Source organism: Pleurodeles waltl, chromosome 8, assembly GCF_031143425.1.
Source record: "Pleurodeles waltl isolate 20211129_DDA chromosome 8, aPleWal1.hap1.20221129, whole genome shotgun sequence".
Taxonomy (NCBI): domain Eukaryota; kingdom Metazoa; phylum Chordata; class Amphibia; order Caudata; family Salamandridae; genus Pleurodeles; species Pleurodeles waltl.
In genome coordinates, this window is record NC_090447.1 from 1,189,238,674 (window position 1) to 1,189,262,342 (window position 23,669).

The following is a 23,669-nucleotide window of genomic DNA, read 5'->3' on the forward strand; positions in this document are numbered from 1 at the left end:
ACTATTTGAATGGCTTGTATCTATGCCTCTTTTTGATGCCTTAACTTCCAAGATCGAGTATCTGTCCAATACAATCTTAAGGTACTCTCTTGCTATTTAGTGAGACAGAATGTTATCTAGTAAGAACTCTAAGCCTGGTGTACTTTTTTAAAATTAACACACGTTTTACAAATGATTTTGGCAAATTCGGAGTCCAGCTGATTTCCAAATAATTTAATTAAAGGTTTTATTGTGGTCTACTCCAAACTTTACATTTTCTGAAACAATCCAATTTTATGTCTGCTTATATTTCTCCCCTAACTATGGCTTACTTTCTTTCCAAGGGCAAAAACTTGCAAGGTGGGAATGTTATTTTCTTGCGTGATAACTAAAAAGCATTTTTAATACTTCCAAACATATTGAAAATAAAACCAACTCGCATTTAATTGTATTTATAGGAGTAGTAAATTATAGCCCAAAAGCGAACTCACAGTATTTTAATTTGAATTTTATAATACCCACATTTTTATTGGATCCTTGTTGAAGCACCATATAGGATCTAGAAATTATCCAGCTATCACTCGCCACTGTTGGAGGTCTTAAACATAGTGCCCCATATTGCTTGTTAAGTATCACCTGGGCAGCTGTTGCAGATATTCATCAATTACATGGACGTGTAATATGCATGTAAATTCATTCTCATCATCCAATAAAAAGGCTTCTGTAGTGATCAATTTCATATCTAGTTGTAAGAACTTGAACTTTACCCAGTTGGCTACTGAAAGCCAGTGGAACTTTCAGGGGAGAGACTAACATGTTCATCTGAGTCATGCAGCTCGTTCACAAACAATTTTATTGTTATTAGTTGGTCTTAGTCTTTTAGTTGCACCAACAAAAGCAGTACCAGTGTAATCCAACTTTGATCCCTCAGTGGGTCGAGCTGTTGCTTCTGTTTTCTGTTTCACCTGGATAGCATTTGGATGTGATGACAGCAAGTCTTTGTCAAGGCGTTACCATGGCCTTAGTCTTCCGAATGCGAGTACTGTCTTGCCAAGTCACAGATTTACAGAGGCCCCTGAAAGTTGAGGGTTTTCCGTGAAATAACTTGTTTTTTCTTGTAAAGTGCTTCATATTTATTGTAGTCTAATTTGTCCAGTATGGGCTTGATTAATATGGATCGCCCCCTATCAGTTGTGTGCTGTTTTTTTCACTTTTATGGGATTCACCCACTATCTCAGGAATACTTTAGGAAATCTACAAGTTAAAGAATTTCAGGAGTATTCCTAATTTGCAACATGTACGTATGCTTTTGTAACAATGCATTTTAAATCTGGATAAGTAAATCTTTTGTGAATGGGCATGTGCACATTTCTCTAATTTATTTTCTTTGCAGTGAAAATATTTTTCTTATGAGAATCCTTTTCATCAACACCCTCATAAAATATGTGGGTTCTCTTTCCTTGTATTTATGTGTGAATTTCCAGTGTGGAATACTATATGTAAAGTCTTTACAAATGCCCTGTACAATGCAGTAATCATGTATGCAGTGCTTTAACTGGCAAAGGTTATTCTCATGGCAGTCCAAATGAAACTATTATACGTCACCTAAATGGGACAGTAATACATTATAGATCAAACGTATGCAGAATCGGTTCCGGTGGGATAAGAGGCTTGAATATTCCTAATGAATGCAACTGAAATTGAGTTTTGAAATTTCTTGGCAATCTATGCATTCCAAGAAAAATGTGAGCCACCTTAAAAGCTCAGATACATAGACAGTGGAAGTATGTTTTGGACTAGGCTCCAAAATAGAGAACCATTACTAAACCATTGGCATTAGGTACTTTGGTAAAAACACGAAATATTCCTTCATGGGCAAGTTACATTTTTTTTAATGATTTTAGCAAAGACTTGATCAGTTGGAGGCAATCCTCCAGATAGTGAATGGGGTGTATGCCAGGCTCAGAAAATTCTTTGGTATCATTAGATTACCAATGGATGAGGAGGCCTGATCAACCAACAGACATCCCAGCACCTATATGTAAAAGTTATGAAAGAGAGGTGACAAGATTGTCCACGGCAGTCCTCTACAAGTCATATGAGGTGTGTGAACCCTTTCTAAGCGTTTGTTTTTTGTATTGGCAAACAGATATCCTTTTTAGATTACACAGCTGTAGACCCTCATTATTTCCTTGACACACACTTGTGTATATGTGTGTGTGTGTGTGTATATATATATATAATAAAACTAACTAACCTACTGGCACTTGCCAGTAGGACCTAGTTCCATAGGAGCAACATCTTATGACTTGGCTATATCTTTGGCTTCTATTCACAAGCCCTACTGAAATTTTCCAAATACAGTGTCCTCTAGGGTCCTGTTATGCATGGAAACATTTGAGGTGATTCATCAAACAGGGGACAAGAAAAAGGCAGGGTTTAAAAAAGTGCATTTCCCATGTTAATTTCTGTAGAGATTTTAGACATAACTGCAACCCGAACTGCTGAATGGAATCACAACAAATATGGCAGGACGGGAGCTCTTGGTCCAGAAAGCACACTTTTTTGTTATTTGGTGTGAATCCATCCAGTAGTCTTGAGATATTAAAGGAAAGAGAAATTTGTATATCTGGGCGGAGCCTAAGCACAGATCTCATGGTGAGATTTGATTGGCTGTCAGCACTTCAACCAGAAAGTAATGGCTGCCATCTTGGGACCAATATACACGATAGCACCCCATTGAAATGCATTGTTGTGAATAGCAGGTTTTGAGGGTCACAAGAAGGAGAACGTATAAATGGTGATAATAGATTTTAATTACAATATAAATCATTTGTTGCTAAGGTGATTTTACCCTGTAAAAAAGTCTTCTGCTGGGTGTTAATGAATCATGTTTGAGAGAAAACTGATTCCTCATGATTTTCCTACAGAGGTCATGGAAGATGCTCCAGAAGGTAGAATGAGAGCATATTTTCTGTAAATTCACATTATCTGTCTGAGAATGAAGTCTGGTATTCTCAGTAAAACATGTACTTCCAACAGGATCAGCCTGTCAGTTGATTCCCTTGTGTTCTACTGTAGCCTCCCAGAGTGTTCTAAAGAACAGCTAGAGCGCTAACAGTCTTACTTACGACTTAAGTGTGGCACACTTGAAGACAATGTGAGTAAATCAAAGTAGTAAAACTTAAAACATTTAATATAGAAAGGAACAAAATGAGGGGGTTCATTTTGTTATAGAAAGTATGTTTAGTGCTGTAGAAAGAAAAATTAGAACAAGTGAGTTCTCAAATACCCTCCTTTCCTATTTCATTAAAATATTCTGACATATAGACTTAAACAATCACTTTCAACACCAGCAGCAGACTGCCAGTTAACTCCCTGGTGATCAACAGTTTACTACAGTGTTCTAATGAGTAACTAGAGTGCAAACATTCTGAATTCTGAAAGTGTGGCACATCTGACTGCCATCTTGATGGAATCAAAGTGGAAAACTGAAAGCATTTTCTACTGAAGATACTGCAGTAAATGAGGAGACTAGGGAGCTTCATAACAAATGCATCTCCCAAGATGACCACCAGAGAAAAAAGTTGCCCAAATATCATGCTAATAAAGCCTAAGTATAGCCCACTGACAGAAGTGTGTAAAACACTTATTTTTTTGCAGTTTAATATGGAGCAGACTTGATTAGATTGCTTTACATGAGCATCAGTTAAATTACACAAGGACACATTCCTTTTGAGCTATAGATAAGGGGGAAGATTAAGTGATTTGCCAGGAATCATATGATGTCAAGCTGACTCCAAAACTCAACCTGGTTCCCCAGTTGCAAAATCTTCAGCTCTGGCCATAACGCCACGCTCTCTCCCCTAAGTGTAACATATAATCAAGAGATCAAAACATCAAGATAGCAAATACTTTAAAACTGCTTTGTCACTATTTGAGACATTTACTTTTTTAGAGCACTAACCATAATTTCAATGGGTTAAGACTCTTTCATTTTTATAATTTCTAAAGGAAATGCTTTAAGTATTACAGTTTTGATTACATCAAGATGACGCCAGGCATGCCACACTTTTGTGATAAATATAGAATGTTAGCAATCTAGTTGGACATTAGAATATTGTGGGGAGACAGATGTTAGGGGCACGTACTCGGATATTTGAGGGCAGGGAGGTTGATGCAGAGGCAACAAGTTGACCACGCTTCGCAGGCGGGAGGGGCAGCGGCAGCACAATGGACCATGAAGTGCAGGGAAAAGGGGGGGCAGGGTTAACACACAAACCTTACAGGTCAGCAGGAGTGGCTGTAGCAAAATAACAGTACATTTAGAACAGGAGGAAGAGGTAGCGGCAGTACAACCATACATGCCAAATGACCCAATTCAGTCAGGAGACTCCCAGTGTTTTTGAACCCAAAAGGTTTTTTTTTATCTGTCTTCTGCCTAAAAATCTCCTCATTTTCAATGTGTCAATGGGGAAAATCAATTCCGCAGTTTTTACTTTTCAAAAGTTCCCTTTTTCCAAGTTCAAAATGTTGGCAAGTATGGTGCATTGGATCGCGTAGGGAGGAGGAAGGAGGTTGGACATGGACGCGGATAACAGAAGGCAGCAGGGAGATGGGCAGGGGGAGACATCATGAGACACATAAAATAAAGCCCTTTTGGGCTTAAAAACATCACGAGTCTCCTGCCTGAATTGCGTCTGTGCTATATAATACTGAAAAAAAAAAAATTACGTGTTTTGCACAGTTCTTTTATTGAGCTATACTTGGGCTACATTTATGTTGTATTTGTGCTACATTTGTGCGCTTTTTTTCTCTGGTGGGCATCATGGGGACATATATGTTTTGAAGCTCCCTAATTTCTTTGTTTACTGCAGTATCCTCAGTAGAAAATGCTTTCATTTTTCGACTTCTGTGCCATCAAGTTGGCGTTCGGATGTGTCACACTTCTGGCATAAATTCAGAATGTTAGCAATCTAGTTTCTCATTTGAACACGGTAGTAAATTGCTGATCACCAGGAAGTTAACTGGCAGTCTGCTGCTGGTGTTGAAAGTGTGTGTTTCAGCCTACATGTCAGAATGTTTTAATGAAATAGAAGAGGTAGATATTTGAGAACACACTTAAAACGTGTCATAAGTTTTCTTCCTACAGCAGTAACCATAATTTCTATGACAAAATGAAAACCCTCATTTTGCTGATTGAAAAATTTAAATATTTTAAGTTTTCCTGTTTGATTCAATCAAGATTACTTCAAGTGTGCCACACATTTGTCATAAGTAACACTGCTAGTGCTCTAGATGTTCTTTGGAACACTCTGGGAGGCTACAGTACAACAGAAAGGAATCAACTGAATGACTGTTCCCGCTGGAAATACAACAGGAAGATATTTTAGAACTCACTTAAAATGTGTCCTAATTTTTCTTTCTGCTGCACTAACCTTAATTTCTATGACATAATGAGCCCCTCATTTTGTTCCTTTCTGAATTAAATATTTTAAGATTTACCAGTTTGATTCAATCAAGATGGCTTCAGATGTGCCACATTTTTGTCATAAGTAAGACAGTTCGCGCTCTGGTTGTTCTTTACAACACTTTGGAAGGCTACAGTAGAACACAGGGGAATCAACTGACAGGCTGATCCTGTTGGAAGTACATGTTGTATTGAGAATGTCAGACTTTATTCTCATATCCCTGAGACAGATAACATGAATGTACAGAAAATGTGCTCTCATTTTAGCTTCCGGAGCACTTTCCATTACCTCTATGGGAAAATCATGAGATGAGAAAACAGTTTTCTCCCAAACATGGCTTGTGAAATACTAGAAGAAGGCCTGTTCACAGGGTAAAATCACATAAGCCACAAATAATTTATATTGTAAGTAAAATCTGTTATCACCCTTTATACGTTCTCCTTTTTGTGACCCTCAAAACGTGCTATTCACTGCAATGCATTTCAATGGGGTGCTATCATGTATATTGGTCCCAAGATGGCTGCCATCACTTTCTGGTTGAAGTGCTATCAGCCAATCAGATATTACCCTAAGATCTGTGCTTAGGTTCTGGCAAGATAAACAAATTTATTTTTCCTTTAATATCTCAGAAACTACTGAATGGATTTACACCAAATAACAAAAAAGTGTGCTTTCTGGACCAAGAGCTACCTTCCTGCCAAATTTGGTGTAAGTCCATTCAGTGGTTACATACCATTACATATTTTTGGGGACTTTGCTGAGTCTGAGTCCCAAAATGGCTGGCAACACTTCCTGGTTGAAGTGTTAGCAGCCAATCAGATATCAGCCTGGGACTGTCAAATCCGCTGAGAATTTGAATCCCTAGATGCCTATATTTTTTCTTTTACTATCTCAAAAACTATTGAACAGATTTACACCAAAAAAGAAAAAAGAGATCTTTTCTGGACCTAGATCTACAGTCCTGCCAAACTTGGTGAAATTCCGTTCAGTGGTCCAGGCTGTAGTCATGTTCAAAATCCCCACTGGAAATTACATTTGGAAAATGTTTTGGGACCCCACTTTTTATCGGTCCTCGCTTGTCAAATCACCATGAAACGTTCGATATAGCAGCTGAAATGAGTGGCAAACTATTATTGAAAATGTCATGAACATTCGTCAAATGGCGCCAAAGTTATTAGCAAAACAAAAAATCGCTTTTCCTATGGAAGCTAGGTTCTAACTATAACTACCTCCTGGAAACTACCTGGTAAAATATATATATATATGTATATATATATATATATATCAACCACCAGTAGGATAGATAGATAGATAGATAGATAGATAGATAGATAGATAGATAGATAGATAGATAGATAGATAGATAGATAGATAGATAGATATGTATCATGTACTGCAGAAACCTGCTGTATTGTATGGGTGCAGTCCCTGTAAAGAATTACTTCCATGGTCCCTCCCTCAAGAAAAAACACTGTCTTCGGGAAGTACTTAGGAAGGACTTTAGAAATCAAAATCACTTTCAGGTAGTACCATCAAGAAGAATTCACCATTTTAACCTGCTCAATAGAGGAGAGGCTACTGTCAATAACTATATCCAAATAGTTAGTAGAAAGCACAGGTGTAGACATATCACCAAGATTTGAGGCCACTAGCCGGGCTCCAAATGGAAGCATAGCCCCGGGAGTGATGACCTCACTCTTGTCTGCATTCAATTTAAGTCTGTTGCTTTGCATTCAAGATTTTACCTCATTCTGGTGTGTGTTAAAGCTGTCTTTGAATATACCAATGTAATTTCCAAATAGGGTCACCACCTCCCCGTAATTTAACGGACCAAACATAATTTGGGGCAGTTGCCAATGACTAATGCTTTAACGGACAGCATTTCTAATTTTAATTGCTTTAGATGGTGCCTTCTGACAGCCAAACACTGCTGCATACATCCTCCATTGGTGGCTGCAGAGAGTGGAGCAGTGTGACCACAGTGTGTACGGTGGCCCAGGCCTCGAAAAACCCACTTGTCCATTCGCTATGGTGAGCCAGTCATTATGAGGGTGAGCTATTTTTCGAGCCTACTTGTCTTGCCTGGTGCAAGAGCTGGAGCTGGCAAAGATCAGGTGTTCTATTAATTCAGAAAGTGAATGTGCCATGAAGATGCCTTCAAATCTTGTTTTTGTCTTGTCATCTTAGCTGTCAGAGATCAAATGTCAACTTATGTTTTCTTACAAATTGCTGCTTATATTATCCATGAGATTGGTGTTCACCTCTCTTTCTGTGACTTCAGAGTGAGAGGATTTTGTAAAGTGACCTCTCTGACAATCTTACTGGGGTCTAGGAAGTGTGAAATTAAAGGATGTAGGACTTCAGTTTTTTTCTAACACACAGCATTTGAATATCTTGTAAATTAACTGTACACATGTTTCAGAATATATCAGCAGTTAGGAAAGCACATTTTTTGTAATTTGTAATTCTGAAGTATAATGGAAACAAAGATTTAAATGGATCAAATCTAATCATACATTTTTACTTGGTGCAAATGATAACTATTTGCGAAAACCTGATTTACACACATTAGCCTTTGTATGCGTTAGAGTTTTATAAGTAAAACTGCATGTCAGTGGGAAATTGTGTGGCCATTTCAGTGGAAACATGCTGTCTGGAAATTGCAGTGCCCTACAATATCATTCATTAGTAATATAGTTATTAAAAGTGACATTTTCTAAACATGAACTGAGAAACATTATTATCCCCATCATGATGACAATGCTATTAGTGAACTGAAGGGCAAGTCAGTGGTCATGTGCACACTATATGTGGGCTAGATTCTTATTGTACATGGAGCTAAAGGTTAACCTATTAAGTCAAACAAAAGGGTTTTTGCACTACAACATGCTGAACTCACTTTTTTGAATGTGCTCTTGTATATAGTAATGAAGATAAACGTGATTTAGAGAAATAAAATATTTTTCTGGAATCACACAGTTCGAAACCAGTTTATGGGTCAAGAGTGTTACAGTTAGGTTTGAGTAGATTATTTAAGTCACTAGACCTGCAGGTCTGGTAACATTTTTATGACTTTCCAGGCCTGGGTGACCCACGGAGACCTGCAATGTTTGCCAAGTTCTTCTGTTTTCTATTTCTCCGCTTTCTCTGAGTTGTTCAGTAATGGAAAGGGAGCTATCTTTCCAAGAAGGAGCTGTATCTAAAGTGCTACGTTAAAGAAAACCAAACCATGCAGGAATGGATTTGATTTCTCGCTCTGGACCACAGCGTCCTTATTCTGAGTTGTAACCTTAGTTCTTTCCTCGCTGAGTTCCCATCTCTTGCATTCCACTTCCCTGAAACGCATCCGCCACCGTCCTCTGCCGTGATTGGCTGCAGCTGCAGTGTCTCCGCCAAGCCCGACAGCCACTGGACACCAGCACACCTGCACAAATGTAACCAAGCCCTGTTAAGCCCAGGGCATGAGCATCTCTGTTTACCTATCTCTGCCTGCAGATGTTTAATTGAGGAACTTAGTAGCCGGTCATGAAAATCTATGCATGCTATGTGATATAAACTATTATTAGCTGACCTGTCTCTGGCTGCATTTGATTGAATAAATCTGCAACTGTACAATGGGAGCATGAACATAGTAGCGAGTCTCTTATTTCTGGCTGTCTTTGGCACTGTTCCCATAGTTCTGCTGAAAAAAGAAAACATACAGCAACGATGCCTAAAGAACAACACTGCCTGCATCGTCACCCAGAGCTTTTGTTTAAGAAAGGCAAAGAAAGGGGGTCTCTTTCTCTCCTTTTTTACATCACATGTTAATGCTTTGTCTTTAATTCTTGCCGCATGAGGTTAGTGGGTGGGTGGCATGGCAGCATGAAAGCTCGGCTCGTGTGGAGCTCGAGAGTACAAAAGGATCTCGAGCCAAGCCAGAGCCAGGTATTTGGCTCAAGCCTTTAGTGGCTCTGTACATCTACTCTGGCTAATGTATTTTCTTCCCTGTGGCTCCTTTTACATGATCGACATATTTAAGAGTACCTTTAGGTAGTTCTATTCAGAAAAAAAACTCTCTTGTATATGATTTAATAGTCCATAATGTTGGTGCAGCTATAACTTAACTTTGTTTAGTATTTTGAAAATAAGCAATCGTATGACCTACCACAATGTCAAAATAAATGTCTGTTTTTATCAAGACACAATTGTCAGTGTTACACACTTTGTGAGTCAAAAGATTACAAATAATCAGTACAGTACAGTACTTGGAATCAAGTTATTGCACTAGTAGCAAATTCAGCCAAGGCACCCCCTAATTTTGGACCTCAGCTATATACTTCTTCTCTTATGTTGAATCAGTTAGAAAGTCTTTAAGCATTTTTCCAAGTTGTGTGTCAGAGAGTACCAAAAACCTTTGGTCTTGATCTAATGGGCAAAAGGACTACGTATATATCTGCAGACTCATTACGGAGGGCAGGATCTTTGAGCCACAATTCAAGCTTAAAAAGTGGTCCTCTCATCCGTGCTCTGGCTATTTTATATATAGCTAACAGTGGAAACAGCAATACCTGCTTTCTGTACACCTTTTGGATCTGTTCAACCGAACCCCAAAGAGCTGTTACAGGATTGATATATGTATAGATTCATAGAAAATCATCCGAATCAAGTTAAACGTTTGACACTAGAAACCAAAGACACCCAGACACTGCCAGTCTATATGCACAGGGCTACATGGACCTTTGGCATCTGGTGTTTTCCTCTGGACTAATTTACCTAATATGACTGGGTTGAAATATAAGAGGTGCAGGAACCTCAAATGTATTAGCTTCTGTCTGGGAGCTCAGAGAAATGGACTTGATTTGTGCACAGCAATAAAATCAAACTTTATAAGAGGGAAGGAGATCAAAGGGGTAGATCTTCAAGAATGTCTTATAACAATTTGCATAATTTATTACAAAGAGCTTGAGTGGGGGTAGTGCGAACTGATAGTGTAGCAGGTTCAACAAGGACCAGATATACTAAGCATTTTAATGATTCCTAACACTTTAATTCAGTGTTTGCAACCATTAAAATGTTTTTGAATGTCCTAAGGCCATTTTAGGAGTTGGTAAACATTTATTAACTCCTAAAATGGCTTTACGAATGGATACCAATTCACGGTTTGGAAGGGGCGTGACATAGGTATCCCTTCCAAATTACAAATCGGTATGTGATGGATCTATTTATGCGGCCATAATCCTTTGCAAAACTTTGAAAAATTACCAACTCTCACTTTGGGGTGGTAAAGCCTTTGAAAACGTCTCTGTGGTGAGTATGGTAGTAGACGGTGGTTCAAGAGGCCACTGCTAGTTCCTAAGCTTTTAAAAAAGAAGTCTTTTTGTAAATGTAATTCCATTTTCTTTAAGGTAAAAGGCCTGCTTTAAAAAAAAGATGTCTTTATTGGGAGACAATCACAGACATTGTGGTCTGCTGACCCTAGCAGGCCACCATCCCAATGGTGATCTTCAATCTGAGGGAGTCACAATTTGCAACCTACCTCATGAATACTAATGAGGTGGGTTAACTTGCTACCTACTGAAAATCTTTTTTTGCCAGTCCACCTACTCATGCATAGGCAGGTTTGCAAAAATAGTTATCGTCGCAGATTGAGACCAGTACTTGCAACTAAATAGTATGCACGTCTGGCCCTGAGTTCTTTAAAAAAAAGTGCTGGCTGTAGGAGCTAAACGGGTGACCACTGTGGACATCCAAGAATGTTTTGTTTCAAGGGTGCCTGTTTAGAGCCACAAAATGAAATTGACTATGACTAATGTCTTAATTCTGTTTCACTGTTCTGAAGAGAAGGACCCCCTGCTAGCAATAACTAGCATTCTGAGCTGCAGGCTTCTTTTAAATTATTTTGAATCAGGGGTGTCCAGCATAGATCTAGGAGGGCCTGAACAATGCTAGATTTTCAGTATAACCACTAACTAAATAAAGAAAAGTCAATTTACTTCAAAGATTATTAATTTACTTCGTGTGGATATGCTAAGTACACAGCTTTGATCCAGCCTGCTGTGGTTACTCAGGGTGCAGGCAGTGTAAGGGCAGCCTGTTAATTCATGGGTGAGGCCGAGCCCCAGCGTCAGTCAGTGGGAAGGATTCTACCCAGTGCACACATTGTTCAAGTTAGAAAGCTTGCGTTTTTAAACATTTCCATTGTTTTATGGCATGCAGAACATCAGAAGAAGATGAATGCTGGTTCCTGGCCGGCGTCTACCGTATGATTGCGTTATAATGAAAAATGCCGTGCCTCAACTGGTAGCCTTAAACATGAAATGATACTTAATACAGTTTGCCTCGCACCTTATCTTTAATGCTCAGTCTGTCAGGCTGTCCCTTTTGTGTAAGTTCGGAGCACGGTTGGGCAGGCTGCATCAATTAGGGTGCAATTTCCTGTAACTTTATACCTTAATGTTAGTTTTTCAGATCTAATAAGAAATATTTGTCCAAGCAGAACCCCATCTGATATATTTCACAAGCAGCTCTGAAAGAGAAGGGTCGATTTACTCTATGGAAAATGTACGTCTCGCGATTCTTTTGCTCCGGGTTTGACTAAATTCAATTACTCCAAAGAGGATGAAGATATTTTTTAGAGCAACTTCTTGCGCTTTTGACTCAGTCTGATGCAACCGTTTTTAAGAGTTAATCTATGTAGACATGAGTGATCAGTTCTACTTTAGAGATAGTTCCTATTCATTTTCTTACATAGCGCCTTCTGGGGCGAGATTTCCAAGATTGTTCTCGTGAAGGACAATGCTTTAGTTAGTACTATAAGAGAAAACAGACATTCAGGATAGCGCATAGAAGTCTAACATGCGTTTACTTAACAAATAGGCAGAACGCATTAAAAGTAGCCAGAAAGCATTCAAAAGAAGCAAGGCGATTGTCTTTCAGTGGACCAGCTCTTTGCCCTCGATCAGTTGCAGCATGCAGTGTTAAATATTGGTACATTTTGGTGCTCCCTTGTCCACTTTTTTTAAGTGCAAGTAAATGGAAGTGAGATCACGAACCCTAGAGATAGTCTGTGAAGAGGAGTGCCAAGCTCTTGTCTTGGGAAGAATGTCAGAAGACCAGGAAGACCTCGTCAGAAAAGATACAAACATCTCCAGCCAGAGCCAACTCTAGAGCTTTCTAAACTCCTTGCTTCCCAGCTCCACAACGAGGTTACACATTACCAGAATCATTCGGCAGAAATATGCGGCGTAAAACACAGGACAACATGATGGAGGCTCATTTAAAATGTGTTGAAGTGAGTATACTAAAAGACTCGTGGTCATCAAACAAGTGCAAAAAAGAAATAGAAACTGATGAATAAAGTGTAACAGTACACGTTAAGGCACACACAGGCTTTTGCATTTTATGTAGCATTAAGGCCCCAATGCAAGTGAATTCCCTTTCTCAGCACTTCAGTAAGGCAAAGTAACTAGGTGATGCAAGAATGCAAAAAAATGGCCTAAAGATTGTCTTTTTAATGGGCAGGGAGTACTCTATAGGCAACCAGTTAATTTGCCTAGACTAGAGCATTGAATAACTTTGAGCAGTCTTTGAAGTGACAAAATGTTTACCCTGTGATGGAAACTTCAGGTTTGCAGCAACCACCAGATGCAAAAGCAGCATTTGCATCAGGCGGTTGGCACACATGATGCTAGTAAATTAACGCTGTTAAATTGTACCAGTGCAGTTTTTGTTATCCGGCTCTTAAGTGGGTAAGTATTAGCCATCAACTTGTATCTGCCCCAGTCTTTACCCCATTTGAATTTAGCACATGAAGTCTCTGTTCATCTTCCATTCTGAGTTAGAAGTGCCCCCTTTTCTGAAGTCACTACCATGGCCATTATGCTTGGTTGATGCCTCAATAAAGCCCTGTGTCCCTGCTTAGCATCTCTATGGTCCTTTTCTTCCTCCTAAAAAGGGGCGCTCTGTGTCTTTGGTTTGCAATTAGTTTGACTAATTAGCATGCCGGCAGCACATGCTGGCTGTCCAATAACCATATGTACTATTGTGTTAGATAACCAATATTGAAACCAACCAAGTGTGTTGATTTAAATCATGTTTTTACTATAGGAAAAAAAATGCAATTTATTTTTGTGAACTGAATTAACAACTCGACTAGCTGTATCTTTTTATCTTTCATATAAATGGGTTTTTATTAATATAAAACGTATTTTCTTCTAACCAAACATTACAACTTTAAACTACCACTACCGGTTGAACGAACTGAAATGTATGAAACACACCTACTGTAAGTAACATGAGTACAGTGCTTAATTTGGAATAGAATGGGTTTCTGTGCCCAAATCTCTGCTCAGAAGACAATACCCAGTGCAACTAAAGGCTGGCTCGTCCAAAACCATGGCTGGTAGTCCTAAGTTCATCTTATGCATTCTTGATTTACCAACAGACCCTCCGTGCCCTTTTATCTCACTCTTGCAGAGTCCTGCTTTCTCTCTTTGTGGCGTTTTTCTATCTTTCTCTTCCGCTGTATTTCCATTTTGTGTGCTCTCCCTCTCTTGGGCTCGGGAAACGTCTAATGCAAAAAAAAAGTGTCTGTCCCAAAAAATGAGTGCTAGTGAGCGCCACCCAACGCCACAGGGTCAAATTAAGCACTGTATGGGTAAGGTTAAAGTTTCTATCTGCCTGCATTGCAATATAGTTGAAATTATATAGCACTTCATGCCCTGACGAGGCGCTGAGGCAAATGAACGGACAGGCAGCACATTGCACTGTGGCCGACTGCTTGGGTGGAAGAACGATGAATTGCAGCACAGATGTGGGAAGCGTTTTGGTGTCGTGCATGCATAACCAGAGTGGTGCGCTTAACTTGTCTTAGGTCGCTGTGCCTAGGCATGGGAGTAGGAGGTATGAGATTTAAAAAACATGCGATTCATATGAATGTACTGTTAATTCTGCATGATTAAGTAGGTCTGTATAGATCCACCCACGAGTCAGAGAAAGACAATCCACGTTTTATACAGCAATAGCACAGCAGTGGTCTTCAAACTTTTTAATGCTACACCCGGTGAAAAAAAATGTAATTGTGTCCCTAGAACGACAAACACATTTTCTAACAATTATCCTGTGAAATTTGAAGCTCCAGGCATATTTAACAGTTAAAACATTTCACTTATGTTCGGTTATTCCTTTTGAAAATACAAACAAATACACAATTGTCAACGTGGTATTAGCAGCCTGGTGTCCCTAAAAGTGTGAAAGTGGTCATTTATGATAATTGAAGAGAGGGGCATTGCGGTAAGGACTTTGTTCCTGAAGAAAGCAAGAGTCCTCTTGCATCTTCAGTTGTGAAATGGCTGAAACATGAAATTTCAACCCTGCTATTCAATCAATCAATCAATCAATCAGTTTTTGTTAAGCGCAGCTACCCACCCGTGAGGGTCTCAAGGCGCTGAGTGGGGGAGGCGTGGAGCGTCCATCAGTGCAGTGGTTCTTCAAATAGCCATGTCTTCAAATAGCCATGCCTTCAGCTCTTTTGTGAAGTTGAGGAGGGGTGTAGTCTGTCTGAGGTGGGGCATTAGGGCATTCCAGGCTGTGGTGGCAAGGTAGGAGAATGAGCGTCCCCCTTTTCTTGTTTTTCTGATGCGGGGTACTTTGGCAAGAGAGAGCTGGGCTGAGCGTAGGGTCCTGTGGTGTACGTGGAAATTGTGTCGCCTGTTCAGATAGACTGGTCCGGTGTTGTGGAGGGCTTTGTGCGCTTGGATGAGGATCTTGAAGGTGATCCTTTTCTCTGTGGGGAGCCACTGTAGTGTGGGCAGCTGCTGGGAGACGTGACAGTGTTGGGGTAGGTCGAGGACCAGTCTGGGGGGCGGCATTCTGGATGTTCAGTAGTTTGCGGGTGAGTTTCTTGTTGATTCCGGCGTAAAGCGCGTTGCTGTAGTTCAGTCTGCTGGTAACGACGGCATGTGTGGCGGTCTTTCTGTGTTCGAGGGGGATCCATTTGAATATCTTGCGTAGGAGGTCGAGGGTGCGGAACAAGGTGGATGCGACTGAGTTGATTTGGCGGTCCATGTTGAGGTTGGAGTCCAGGATGATTCTGAGGTTACAGGCTTGGTTCGTGGGGGTGGGCGGGCTTCCGAGGGTGGAGGGCCACCAGGAGTCGTTCCACGCATCGAGTTGAGAGCCCATGATGAGTACTTCAGTTTTGTCTGCATTGAGTTGTAGGCAGCTGCTTTTCATCCAGTTGGCGACTGCTCCCATGCCTTTGCGAAAGTTGTGTCTGGCTGTGTTGGGTTCGTTGGATAGGGAGAGAATGAGTTGGGTGTCATCAGCGTAAGAGAGGATGTTGAGTCCGTAGCTTCTGATGATAGCAGCTAGCGAGGCCATGTAGATGTTAAACAGCGTGGGGCTGAGGGACGATCCCGGGGAAACTCCGCAGGTGGTAGGTGTAGGGTCTGAGAGGAAGAGGGGAAGTCTTACTCGTTGAGTTCTGCTGGAGAGGAAACATCGGATCCAGTCGAAGGCCTTTGATGCTGGCCTCATGAAGTCTGCGTATCAGGGTGTGGTGGGAGACTGTGTCAAAGGCCGCTGAGAGGTAGAGCAGGATGAGGGCCGCAGTCTCTCCCTTGTCCAGCAGGGAGCGATGTCGTCAGTTGCGGCTAGGAGGGCTGTTTCGGTGCTGTGTTTTTTTCTGAAGCCAGATTGGGAGGCATCAAGGATGTTGTGGTCTTCGATTAAAGTTGCGAGTTGGCTGTTGATGGCTTTCTCAATGACTTTCACTAGAAAAGGGAGCAGGGAGATGGGCCTGTAGTTCTTGAGGTCGGTGGGGTCCGCCAAGGGTTTCTTGAGGAGAGGGTTAATCTTGGCATGTTTCCAGTCATCGGGGAATGAGGCGTCTGCTAGGGAGCGTTGATGGTGAGGCAGAGCCTGGGAGCGATGGTTTCAGCGGCTCTGTTGAAGATGTGGTGGGGGGATGGGTCCGTGGGGGCCCTGGAGTGTATGGTCCTCATTGTCTTCAGTGTATCTTCTGTGGTTAGGGGGGTCCAGTTGGTGAGCGTTGGTTTTTTGGTGTCAGGTTCCGATGGAGGGTGTTCTGCACGTAGGTTGTCCTCGCTGAAGTTGTCATAGATGGTCTTGATTTTGTGTTGGAAGTATGTGTTGAGTTTGTTGCAGAGATCTTGTGAGGGTGGGATGTCTGTTGCTTCGCTGTTGGGTTGGGCTAACTCCTTGATGATGCTGAAGAATTCCTTACTTTTGTGCGCATGTGAGGAGATTCTTTCTTGTATTGCTTTCTTTCTGTGCAGTGGTAGTGGCACTGAAGTTGATTTGGGCTTCTGTAGATTTGGTGTTTCTCCAGATTTTCTCGAGGCGTCGACATGTGCGTCTGGATTCTCAGCGTTCTGCGATGAACCAGCTGGCTTTCATGGTGTGGGTGCTGTTGCCCTTTTTGGCGGGGGCTACGGTGTTGGCGCAGTCGGTGATCTATTTGTGAAAGGTGTGGGCTGCGATGTTCGTGTCGTTGTTGTGTGCGATGGGGGGGCGGAGTTGGCTAGGGTGGTGGTGAGCTGGTCTTCGCTGATTCTTGCCCAGCTCCTACGAGATGGTTGGTGTTGGGGTCTGAGGATGGTGGGTGTGTTGAAGGTGAAATGGATGCAGCGATGGTCTGTCCATGGAAGTTCAGAGGTGTGGCTGAAGGTGATGGAGGTTCCTGTTGTGAAGATGGGGTTGAGGATGTATCCTGCTGAATGTGTTGCTTCCGTCATGATCTATTGGAGCCCTATGTTGTGGAGGTTGTCTAGGAGGGATACAATGTTTGGGTCTTGTAGATTGTTGAGATGGAAGTTGAGGTCTCCCAGAAGGGTGTAGTTGGAAGCTGCGATGGCTTGCGCGGTGATACTATCTGTGATGGAGTCGGAGAAAGGTGCGCGGGGCCCGGGTGGGCGGTAGATGAGGCTTCCCCTGAGGGTGGACATTGGACTTGTCTGAAGTTTGAAGTGAAGGTGTTCAATCAGGCTTGTGGGGTCTTCGGAGTGTGTACTCAGTCGGATTTTCAGACTTGTGGACGACGACGATTTCCCGCCCCCCCTCCTCAGGGTGGCTGGGGCGGTCTTTCCAGGTGATCTTGTATCCTCGGGAAATGGCGATGGCAATATCCAGGCCAGAGGTGGTGTTGGTCCAGGTTTTGGTGAGGAATGCGACGTCCAGGCTGGTGCTGCCAAGGAGGTCCCAGATTTCGGTAGCGTGTTTGTGTAGGGAGCGGACGTTGAGAAGGATGCATTTCAGGATTTCGGTGTGGGTGCGGTGGGTTGTGCCGGGTCAAAGGTCTTGGTGCTGGTGTAGGATTGGTGGCTGTGGAGGCAGCTGAAGGGTCTGTGTGTGTCAGTCGGTGATGAGGGCTTGCAGTTGTTGTTATGTCCTGGGTTGAGTGTGTGGAGTGCTGCTGGCGTGTAGAGGTAATTGTAAACTGATGTAGTGATACTTAAACTTTTCATAACTAGGGAGATACATGGATAGCATATGGTCAGACATCTGCTTGGAAACTCAGGGCCATATTTATGACCTGGTTTGCACTGAGTTTGCAAAGCACAACACGGTACAGGTGCGATGCAAACCTTATGTGAGATTTATGAAGCCACGCAAGGCCACTTTGCGTGGCCCTGAGTGGCTCCATAAATCTAGAGTAAAGCAACGCAGTGCAAATCGCTTCCTTGCCTTGCCTTGCTCTGTACTAGGGAGGCATTCCATGGGCGTTGCAAGGGTGTTCTCGCGCAACTCCCATGGTTTATGACACATTCCAAGATTTACAAGAACTGGTGAACCTGGGAATGAGCCAGAAAGATACGCCTCCCCAGGAGAGGCGTAACAAGAAGAAATATTTTTATTTCTCCTTGTTTATTCCTCTTTCTATGTGTGCTGCATTTTGCAGCACATATAGAAAAAAGAAAAGCATCAGAGGATTGTTTTTGTGCAGGAAGGTGCCCCTTCCTGCACAAAACAACCCTGCATGCAATGGAGGCACTCTTGCACCATGGCGCAAGGGTGCTTACATTGGCGCTAGGCAGCCAAAGGGGCACCAGCGCAAGGAAAAAGGCAGGAATGTGCCATATTCTTTTAAATACGGTGCATTCCTGCTCTTTCCCTGTCACGTAGCGCAGTAAGGTGACTTGCTGCACTGCGTGACAATCCTTATAAATATGCCCCTAAATATTCAGCAAAGTCTATCGTTCAGGAGCCCGTCCAGGCTAACACCACAGGGAGAGGAGCAGGCCCGATGATGAGGGATGTCCCCTAGGTTAGTGACAACCCACTGTCCTTTGAATAAAAGACTTTAGCCTTATCACAAAAACTGGATGACAATTTTGCCAGTGAACTACAATCTGCTGTACATTAGGTCCTTGTCTTGGTTAAGTAGCCTGGCATATTCATGTCTTGATATAGTAGTAGGAGGTTGTTTGGCAGGCCTTAAAATATATCCCTCTCACTCCTCCTTCATTTATTCAATGAGAAAAATGCAGCCAAACGTATTAGATTATGTTGAGAATACACATCATGGAAGCAGGCATATAGGGCCTTTGAAATCCCCCTAGAACAAGAGGACAGCAGCCTGCAGACATGGGCTGTATGAAGCCAGCTGTGGTAGATGATCTCAAGAGTCTATCCAGTAACGTCTGGGAGTAACCTGCAGTCAGGGTCAGGAGAGACACTTCCACAAAAATGCTGCTTATTGTATCTTCATGAATGGAAGTGGAGTGGCACACAGAAGTGCACTTAGCTATAGGCAGCATCTGTGTACTACGATTGGGTCGCCCCCTGAACCTAGATGAGAGTGGCTTATAGGTAGGGCATTGTTGCAGGATGTCAGAAGAAATGACTGACAGAGAACTGCCAAGGGGTGACACAACTGGCCCGTAGCCAGTACTAGATGCAGGAAGCCATTGAAAGGGCTTTAAAGAGTCAATCGGAATGGGATATAAGGAACAGATATGCACAGGAGAGGTGCAAGTGTAGTGTGTACACTTTAGCATGTGCCCAGAACTGATAGAGGGTTCACATGGTATCTGCAGGAGGGCTATCCAAAGTGAGAAGAGAGAGAGGTCGGGTAATAGGAGGCGGGGCAGGTAGCATGAGTTGGAGGGAGGTTAGAGTATGAAGGAAATAGGGATCGTCTCCTTTTAATTAGGTGTTTAGTGGGGGGTGTATTAGCCAGGGACGACTGGTGTTCATGGGCCCAATGGTTGTCATGCTGCTACTCTCGGGGAAGAGGACTCTAGTGATGTCCTACTGCACAAGTGCCAGCCGGGAGAGTTTTTCTTCCACCTGCGGCACAAGCTGTAGCAGTGGCATCACCCGAGAGGGAGTGCTGAATTAGAAAGCCATGGATCCGCTTGCCTTTGGGGGTGCATCACTATTGGCCCTTAGAGGAGTTACCAGAGCTCCATTCACTTCAATGCCTGGGGTGGGGCAGGCTGATGAGGACAAGGAGTGAGTGGGTGGCAACAATTTGTTAGTCATCGCAGGCTGTAGGAGGGGGGCAGGGGGCTGCTCTCCGTCCAGTAACAAGTGTTTAGTACTGCATTTGGTTTCACTTTAAAAAAAATGTTATGGAGCTGAGCACACAGAGTGCTGCTTATCTTGATCACGGACAAGAATTGCACCAGTGGGCTAAAAGGTAAGTGTGCAGTTAAGCTTCTTAAAGGGGATCCTCATCCTCCCCCTCCCAAACCCACTTTAGCAGCTACATTGGGCTGGGGATATTGATGGGCCTCTTCTGTCTGCTGCTTCGCAAACAAAGCTCATAATTAACTAGGGAGGGAGAGTGAGTGAAAAGATGGATGGATGGATTGAAAGGATGGGTTGATGGATGATGAGAGAATGGATGGATGGTAGAATTAGTAAAATGATGGATGGATTAGTGAAAAGTTAAATAGATGGATGGATGGGTGGATGGAGTGAAAGGATGGATGGGTGAGCGAAAGGATGAATGAGTGAAAGGATGGATGTAAAAATGGATGAGTAAAACAATGGATGGATGAATGAAAGGCAGGGTAGATGGATGTCTGGATGAAAGGATGGATGAGTGAAAGGTTTAATGGATGGATGAAAAGATGGATAATTGGATGAGTGAGTGAAAGGATTGATGGCTGAGTGAAATGGTAAATGGAGGGCTGTATGAGTGAGTGAATGAATGGGACAAAGGGAGGGTGGATAACTGTATGGATGGCTGAGTGAAAGGGTGGATAGGTGGATGAGCCAAAGGAAGGATGATGGATGGATGGAGTGAAAGGATGGAAAGATGGAGCGAAAGGGTAGCTGGATGAGCGAAAGAATGGATGGATGATTGAATGGATGGATGGATGGATGAATGGATAAAAGGGAATGGATAAGTGAAAGGATGGATGATTGAGTGAATGGATTGGTTTGATGGATATGTGTCCCTGGACCATTGGCAGCTCTCCTTCATGGTCTCCACAGCTATACTACACCCACCTTGTTTTGTGGTACATATTTATTGTATCAGGAGTAAATAATTATTCACTCTTGAATAATTATTCACTCTTGATATAATAAAAATAAAATGCAGACCCGCTTCAGGTCCAGCAAGAAACTAAGGCAGCTAGAGACATTGTCTGATTGCTGGCACAGGTGCATGAATCAATCAATCAGGATTTCTAAAGTGCAGCTAATCACCCGATAGGGTATCCAGGTGCTTGCAGGTTTCAAACAGCCAGGTCTTGAGGGCCTTTTAGAATTCCAGAAGTGAGGTGATGGCCGAAGGTGCGTGGGGAGCCTGTTCCAAGACTTTGTTGGGATGTGAGAGAAGGTGTATCCTCCACTTCTGCTTCTGGTAGATGTGGGGAGTATGGGCAAGTAAAAGGGAGGCAGAGTGTGGTCTTCTCGATGGTTGATGGAAGTTCAGGCATTGGTTAATGTACGGGGGTCCTTGGTTGTGTAGAGCCTTATGTGCATGGGTCACCCACTTGAATTGGCATCTGTTTTGTACGGGAAGCCAGTGGAGGTGCCGTAGGTGGGGTGTGTTGTGCGTTCGTCGGGTAAGGCAGAGGATGAGTCTGGCTGCAGCATTCTGTATGGTTTGAAGTCTCTGTAAAAGTTGTGCGATGAGTCCTACGTAGTAGGCATTGCCATAGTCCAGTCAGCTGGTGATGAGGGCCTGTGTCATAGTGCGTCTCGTGTGTAGGGGTAGCCACTTGAAGATCTTATGTAGCATGCGCAAAGTGAGGAAGCAGGTGGAGGAGATGGCGTTGATCTGTGATTTCATGGTGAGTTTGTTGTCAATGATGATCCTCAGGTTTCTGGTGTGGTCGGAGGGAGTGGGTGCTGGTCCTAGGTCTGATGGCCACCAGGAGTCACTCCATGTGTTGCTGCAGTTGCCACAGCCTATGCCTGCACCAGTCTTCAGAGAGATTGTTTAGAGCTGGTGAAATCCTAGCACTGTAAGCATGTCTGTGTGACTATGTGTGTGAGTTAAAGTATGAGTTAGTGAAAGAGTGGGTAAGAATAAGTGACAGTAAGGACAAGTATGTATGAGAATGAATGTGAGCGAGGGAGGGAGAGTGACAGTGAATGTAACTGAGTGTTACTGTGTGTGAGACTGAGTCACAGTAAGAGTGAGTAATTGAGAATGAGTGAGAATGAATGGGATTGAGTGAGACTGAGTTGTCCAGAGTAGAATGACTGAGACTGCTTGAATTAGTGAGTCAGAGTGAGACAGTAAACTTAGTGCAAGAAATTGTGAGAGAACCCTTCAAGTAAAAGCTTTGAGCCAAGGATTACGCCCCACAGGTCACCAGCCGCCACTTGTATCAATAGAGGAGTGGAATAGGAAATTGGGGTAAGGTTATGTACCCGGTAGGAGGCAATAGGGATGATCCATGAGCACAAAAGAAAGTGGGGTACAGAAAGTAGAAATGGTTGTTATAAAAATTAGAAACAAAAGCATGGATTAGGTTTGGGTAAAGGAGGTGGGTAGTGACTAGGGGTTAGGGAATGAGGGGGTGTTAATCTGTGTGGGTTGGGGTGGAAAGGTGGGGCTGTGATGGATGTAAAGATCTGAGCTGGGGATGGTAGAAATGGGGGGCAATAGATAGCTGGTTTAGAAAGGGAGTAGGTCTCAAAGGAGTAACGTAGGAGCAGTGGTGTTAGGAAATGGATCAGAGGTTTGGGTGGGGATACGTAGCAGGAAACCATGAAAGGGCTTGAAGAAAGGTGGATGAGGGAAGGAAACACATTAGCATGTGATTGGGAGGGTGTTAAGAGTGGAAGAGGAAGATTTGGATATGGAGAAAAATGAATGATGAGTGAAGCACCGTGAGAGATTTTAAGGATATAGAAAGATGGAATTATGTAAGGGTAAGGTTGAGAGAGTAGGGAAGATGTTGGGGAAGAGGAGGTAGGCTGGGTGTAAGTGAAGGTACAGGGTAGAGGTAGGTTACCTGTGGGGTTGGTTAGAAGTGAGGAGTGTGAAACTGAGTCTTGGATGGGTGAAGGGGGAATGAAAGGATTAGGTTCAGATGAGAAGATGGGTGGATTACAGAGAGGTGGAGTGGGGTTAAGAAAGTGGGATGTAGTTTCTGGGGTTGGGGTGGAGATAGGTAGAAGGGAGATAGGAAAAGCATTAAGAAAAGGTGGAATTGGGAGGATTTACAATGAGATTGAGATACTACACGAGACTGATAAGGAGGTAGGGTTGTAGGAGGGTGGTGCGAGGGAGGAGGAAGTGTGAGATGGGATGTATTACTCACTCTCCAGCTTCTTCAATACTCCCTGGTTCAACAATGATGTGACCGCTTTCCTGATTAAACACGGTCAGGCTGCTGCATTACTTTCAGAAACACAAGGACCATCTTGACTCTGATAGAGCGGTCCGTACTAATAGTTTTACCTGCGTTTGGACGCTCTTTAGGCCGATGAATCTTTTGACTTAGTGGGAACTCTCTGTACTCTTATATCGATCAGTCGCATCAAATCAATAATCAATAACGAACATAAGCAACACCTTGAACAACATAACACTTGACAATTAGTCCAGAATACATTTCGGCGAACCCTGACCTTTCAGTCAGGAAGAACCACACCAGTTTATTGCGAAGTTAGTGAATTTATTTCCCTATATTAACAAAGCTAGCACAATGTAGATGTTTCTCAACACCAAATGATAAACGTATATGAACATTAATAGCTGTCCATAACGTCGAAACAAGTGTAATCTATGTAGCATTTGAATCA

General features: G+C 42.6%; 1 protein-coding gene across 7 annotated transcripts in view; it reads left to right on the top strand.

The window, feature by feature from the left end:
* The window catches only part of FAM124A (family with sequence similarity 124 member A), a 224,977-nt gene that overhangs the window by 197,157 nt on the left and 4,151 nt on the right, over nucleotides 1–23,669 (top strand). The window contains exon 4 of one of the 7 annotated variants that reach the window (XM_069205440.1): nucleotides 7,354–7,501. The exons of the other annotated variants lie outside the window; for them this stretch is intronic. Coding sequence (XP_069061541.1) covers nucleotides 7,354–7,485 — 132 coding nt within the window. The 3' untranslated portion in view covers nucleotides 7,486–7,501. The remainder of the gene's footprint in view (nucleotides 1–7,353; nucleotides 7,502–23,669) is intronic. 7 annotated transcript variants of the gene reach the window in all.